The 6030-nt window shown below is 40.3% G+C and overlaps 1 protein-coding gene across 1 annotated transcript; it reads right to left on the bottom strand.

Moving 5' to 3' along the window:
- Positions 1 to 1582: 1582 nt before the first annotated feature.
- Positions 1583 to 5175, bottom strand: THRSP (thyroid hormone responsive). The gene is made up of 2 exons (XM_034408287.3): positions 2927 to 5175; positions 1583 to 1848 (listed from the first exon to the last, which is right to left on the bottom strand). The coding sequence occupies exon 1, from the start codon at positions 3377 to 3379 to the stop codon at positions 2945 to 2947; it is 435 nt and encodes a 144-aa protein (XP_034264178.1). The 5' UTR covers positions 3380 to 5175; the 3' UTR covers positions 1583 to 1848; positions 2927 to 2944.
- Between the last annotated feature and the right edge of the window lie 855 nt (positions 5176 to 6030).

Raw genomic sequence — 6030 nt, forward strand, 5'->3', positions numbered from 1 at the left:
TCATCCGGTTGGCTTTGTGTCTAAGGGGGACTAGAACTCACGGTCTCCTAGTGATTGGCCAACATCACCAGGTTGGCTTTATGTCTAATGCGGGACTAGAACTCACGGTCTCCTGGTGATTGGCCCAACGTCATCCGGTTGGCTTTGTGTCTAAGGCGGGACTAGAACTCACGGTCTCCTGGTGATTGGCCCAACGTCATCCGGTTGGCTTTGTGCTAAGCGGGACTAGAACTCACAGTTTCCTAGTGATTGGCCAACATCATCAGGTTGGCTTTATGTCTAATGCGGGACTAGAACTCACAGTCTCCCAGTTTTTAGGAGAGGGAGGGAGGGAGGAAGAAGGAGGGAGAGAGATAGATACAACGTCTGTCTGTCTATAATGTGTCTGTCAAAAATTACATTTCCTACTCTTGAGAAGAGATCACCTTATGGGAGGCATTAAGTGACAGCACCCACATATTCCCGAATCCCCAAATGTATTCCCCACAGCAAAACTGCCCTTTTCCTGCTGGGCTTTTCTGGAAATCTAAGAGAGCCAATGGGGTATGCTGGTTAAAGGACTGAATTAGCCTCGATTTTGCCCACTTTTAATTATAAAAACTTAATAGGAGATTTGAGACTCAATCAGTCTTTCTCCTTCCACCTGATCTATCCCACAGGACTGTCATTGGGGGTGAGAATAACAAAGGGGCATTCATCACTGAAGCCATCTTGGAGGAAAAGTATAAAAGTATATACTAAAAATAATAATAATAATAGTAAGTAAAGAATTACAGGCTTGGTATAATTCGGCCAGGGGTACTTTTTTTCACCAGTGATGGACCTGCCCTCAGATTAGGAAGTTTTGGGAAAAGATTCAAAAATGGTTGAACGAGATAACAGGTGCAAGCTTCCCTCTAATTCCAGACTCTTACTTACTTGGAATTAAACTAAAAGATGTGGGCAAACAAGATTGGCACTTATTCATCCATATTACAACAGCAGCAAGGATGGCACTTGCCCAGCAATGGAAAAATGCAAATACACCATCAGATCAACTTATAATAAATAAGATATTGAATTGTGCCGAATTGGACAAACTAACATATATCCTAAGAGAGAAAAAAGAATCCATATACTACAGTAACTGGGAACGCTGGTATATATGGCTAAAGAAAAGGACAAATAGAGAGTAAATAATATAGTATTAAATATATATTTGTTTATAATTAGATAGCGTTTGGTATTTAAAACAGTCAATGTTATCTGGACAAAAAGATTTACCGGGATGTAACTATGAATAGATATCTGGAGGATCGCTACAATTCCCGGTTAGTCCTTCCTTGTAGTTGTCTTTATGTGTTGTGTTGTCTATACATATATAACTTATATCGATTTGATAATTATAGTATATGTTTTTTTATTTGTAAATAACTAATAAAGATCATTTAAAAGAAAAAAAAAGGATTACAGGCCTGGACACTCATATTGTTTCCATAATCAAAGGAAAAATTTCAGATCCAGGAGCTACTCAATGTCCCAAACTATTAGAAGGACTATGTTCTAATCTAAATGAAGAAAAAAAACCAAACCCAGCCATGTACACCAGGAAATTCAACTCTTTATTTGTTTAACCAGCAAACCATTTAAAATACGAAAAAGCAACAATACACAAAGCCTACAATTATTAGCAGTAACCAGGCACAGAAAATTCTTCCGATCACAAACGTCAGTGTTGAAATGATTCAAGTATAAAGTTCCACAACAACCGGATAAATCACTGTCAAAAGATGCGGCATCCAAGGTTGTCTTCCCAGGCACAGGACTCTGAACTGTACAATAACCTCCATCACTGAAGTCAAGCTTGCCCTGAAAAATAGGTAGGAAATAAGGTGTTAACAAGAAATCACCTACTTAGAAAAAGAAGAGAAAAAGAGGGGGGGGGGAAAGCAAATCAGAAGAACAACAAAAGAGAAATCATCTATCCATCGTCTCTTGCCCGCTTCAATACTTTAATTGCTATGCTTTTCTTTTGACTTGCCTCCCTTATTCCTTTCTTGGATCTTTATCTCTGTCTGTATCTGTATCTTTTCCTTTTTTTTAGGTAGGTGACGTGACCAGAAGTTAGGTAGGATAGAAATAAAATATTTCTTAATAAAGGGTGACATGATTAAAAGTTAGAATAAGAGATAAAAATAAGAGAAGGGGAAATATTAATGTATGCGCTTTTATATAATAAAAGCAATAACAAGAGAAAATATGGAATAATTGAATAACGACAGACTGCAACTTAGTATAGATAGGTATTATTAGAAATTACATAAGTTGATTGAATGTAATAACTATGATTAATTTTACTAGTTTTATTCGTATTAGAATGCATGATACCCAGATGCCACACGCATTGTTCACGCATTGATGTGTTTGTAAAAACAAGGAAGGAAAGGCAGGAAAGGAAGGAAGGAAGGCAGGCAGGAAAGGAAGGAAGGAAGGAAAGGCAGGAAAGAAAGGAAGGAAGGCAGGCAGGAAAGGAAGGAAAGAAAGGCAGGCAGGGAAGGAAGCAAGGAAGGAGGCAGGAAAGGAAGGAAGACAAGCAGGAAGGAAAAGCAGGCAGGGAAGAAAGGAAGGAAAGAAAGAAAGGCAGGAAAGAAAGGAAGGCAGGCAGGAAAGGAAGGAAGGAAGGAAAGAGGCAGGAAAGGAAGGAAGGCAGGCAGGAAAGGAAGGAAGGAAAGAGGCAGGCAGGAAGGGGAGGATGGAAAGTGAATAGATGGATGGATGAACCACCGTTGGAGAGAAGAAGGAAGGAAGGAAACCATTTTGATCTTATTAGCAAGAATTACAACATTAACAGAGTATAGAGTTTTCAGCACACCATAGTTTCAATGGAGAAACTTTTAGAAGATCTAAAGATGCGGAGTAGATATTTAAACGTACGAAGAGAACTCACCCTTTCTTCCATGCCCTCCTACCAACGAAAAGCGATTCCATTCTGACTGATCTGTCCCAGAATTTCATTGTACCTAGAAGTCACAGCGTTGGCTCGGCTGGTCATTTGGGCGAGGACATGATATAAGCCGGAAATGTGATACCGAAAGAGTCCTTCAAGGTCGGTCTTCTCCTTAGCTTCTTCTTCTTCTTCCCTGCTGGAGCTCAGACTCTTGTCGTGAAGAGGAGGTAGACCGCTCTCAACCGTTGACTTGATGGATTTTAGAAGCGTGAAGTCGTCGTACAGGTCTCTGTCCCTGGAACATTTCTGCTCGGAGTTGATTTCGGTTGGGTCCTCCTGGTCTTCCAAGGAGACCCCCTGGAGAAGGCTGGGAAACATGACCGTTTGCTCCATGTGACGGACTGCTGAGAAGTATCTCTGGAGAGGAATGCGGTCTCCATACTGATTCTCCATGGCTGGATTTTCAAGAGAAGAAGCTGGGTAGACTGTGAAGATCTTCTCCTTCAAGCTGGGTGGGCTGTGAAGATCTTCAGCTTTTGATCTGGAAGTGGAAGATCTTCAGCTCTTGATCGGGAAGTGGAAGAACTTCAGCTCTTGATCGGGAAGTGGAAGAACTTCAGCTGTTGATCGGGAAGTGGAAGATCTTCAGCTGTTGATCAGGAAGGTGTTCTCCATTTATAAATGCCCAAATCCTGGCAGGACCCCAAACACGATTGGGGTGGTTTCATACCACTGGCCACTCAAAAGTCCAGGAAATGTCCAGATTTGGGGGAAGATTGGCTTGTTGTGATCATGAACTTGGTTTTTATTTTTAGTCTGGGGGTCATTTCCAAACTCTTCCTTGTACAGTGTTATTCCTTGGCCTTGTCGAGTTTATAGACAGTTGGCGCGGGAACAAGGGGGCGAGAGAGCTGCCTTGGGACATCAAGGCTGGCACGCCACGCATTATCTCCCAATAGCTTTGGGTTTGCCAAATAAGCGAGACAAAGCTGTACAGAAGTGCCAGGAAGAACATTTCATCATTTATGACATTTTGTGAAACCGCTGTTCATCTTGCTGTTGGCTGAGGACCAGCTGTTTGCAGAAGGGTTGTCCAAACGCCGCAAGAGACAAGCCACAAGTTAGTGCAGGCAGTCCTCGGTTTACAACAGTTCGTTTAGTGACCGTCCAAAGTTGCAGCGGCACTGAAAAGCGTGACTTACAACCGTTGTTCACAGTTAACGACCTTGGCGGCCTCCCCGTGATCGTGCGATCAAGATTCAGACACGCTTGGCAAATGACTCGTGTTTATGACCGTTGCTGTGTTCCTGGGCTCATGTGATCCCCTCTTGTGACTTTCCGGCGAGCGAAGCCAATGAGGAAGCCGGATTCACTTAACAACGGTGGCAAGAAAAGTCATAAAACGGGGCAAAACTCCCTTAACAAATGTCTCACTTAACAACAGAAATTTGGGGCTCAATTGTAGTCGTAAGTCAAGGTCTACCTGTACAGTAGTGTGATCTGTACAGATACAGGTAGTCCTCGACTTACGACAGTTCGTTTAGTGACTGTCCAAAGTTGCAGCAGCACTGAAAAAAGTGGCTTATGACCATTTTTCACACTTACGACCATTGTAGCATCCCCATGGTCACATGACCAAAATTCAGACACTTGGCAACTGGCTCATATTGATCCCTTTTCACTTAATGACCCTGTTATTATTGGTAATTCAACAACTGCAGTGATTCATTTAACAAACGTGGCAAGAAAAGTCATAAAATGGGACAAAAACTCACCTAACAAATTTCTCGCTTAACAACAGAAATGTTGGGCTCAATTGTGGTCATAAGTTGAGGACTACCTGTATTAAGTTAGTAACAGGGTTGTTAAGTGAATCCGGCTTCCCCATTGACTCTGCTTGTCAGAAGATCACAAAAGGGGGATAACCTGATCCAGGACAGTGCAACCGTCATAAATGTGAATCAGTGGCCAAGCGTCTGAATTTTTAATAATTTTTTTTTTTAAACATAAACATAAAATACATCTTTTCAAAACGAAGCATTGATCCGGTCATAAATTGGTACAATTACTAACAAATCTTAATTTTCAAATAACACAACTTAATCTTTAACCCAATTATTTCCCTAAATTCTATCTATTTAACAATGCCGTTATCCCAAAAACCCGTTACTTAAATCTTTAAATCCTAACCAAATATCATTTCATTTTTATTTTTCTTGGCTTAGATGAATGTATTTTGAAAATAGAAATCATTACAATTATTATAAGCATTTAAACAATATTTTAGCTATTGCTCCCAATATAATCATCTTCATTGCTGTTTAAGCGTCTGAATTTTGATCACATCACCATGGGGATGCCGCAACGGTCATTAAGTGTGAAAAATGGTTGTAAGTCCCTTTTTTTCCCAATGCCGTCGTAACTTTGAACGGTCACTAAACGAATAAGCCAAAGACAACCTATAGCTTTGGACTTGGCCGGTAAGTTTGAGAAGCGAAAGGGCAGATCGAAGAGATTTTTAGGAAACCGTTGGAAGAACGGACGATCCCCTCGGCAAAATATTCAAAATATTCAACGTCAATGAAAGAAGCTGGATACGCTTCACGACTGTGTGTGTGTGTCAATTAATGGCAATGATTCACTTAACAACCGTTGTAAAATTTATTTATTTATTTATTTGTTTATTTATTTATTTGTTTATTTTATTTATTTATTTATTTATTTATTTATTTATTTATTTATTTATTTAGTTAGTTAGTTAGTTAGTTAGTTAGTTAGTTAGTTAGTTAGTTGTATTTCTATGCCGCCCCACTCCCAAGGGACTCTGGGCGGCTTACAACAGAGCATAAAACAATGCAACAATATCCCATACAAAAGTTAAAAGAAGACATTAAAACATTAAAACATTAAAACGTTAAAATACATACACTCCAACTCCAAATTGGAGTGATTCACTTAACGTCCGCTTGGGCTCAGCAACAGAAATTCTACTCTCCGCTGTGGTCATAACTGGAGGACTACCTGATTTACAGGAGCAGAGAATGTTCAACCCTTCTGGCTTCGGGCAGCCTGAAACTTTGTGTGACTTTTGATAAGGGTTTCCA

The sequence above is a fragment of the Pantherophis guttatus genome, chromosome 5 (assembly GCF_059756535.1).
Source record: "Pantherophis guttatus breed Tessera chromosome 5, ASM5975653v1, whole genome shotgun sequence".
Lineage (NCBI taxonomy): Eukaryota > Metazoa > Chordata > Lepidosauria > Squamata > Colubridae > Pantherophis > Pantherophis guttatus.

What these genes read in the sequence shown, in the direction of transcription:
- THRSP (XM_034408287.3), bottom strand. Translation starts at nt 3,379, where the DNA reads ATGGAGAATCAGTATGGAGACCGCATTCCTCTCCAGAGATACTTCTCA.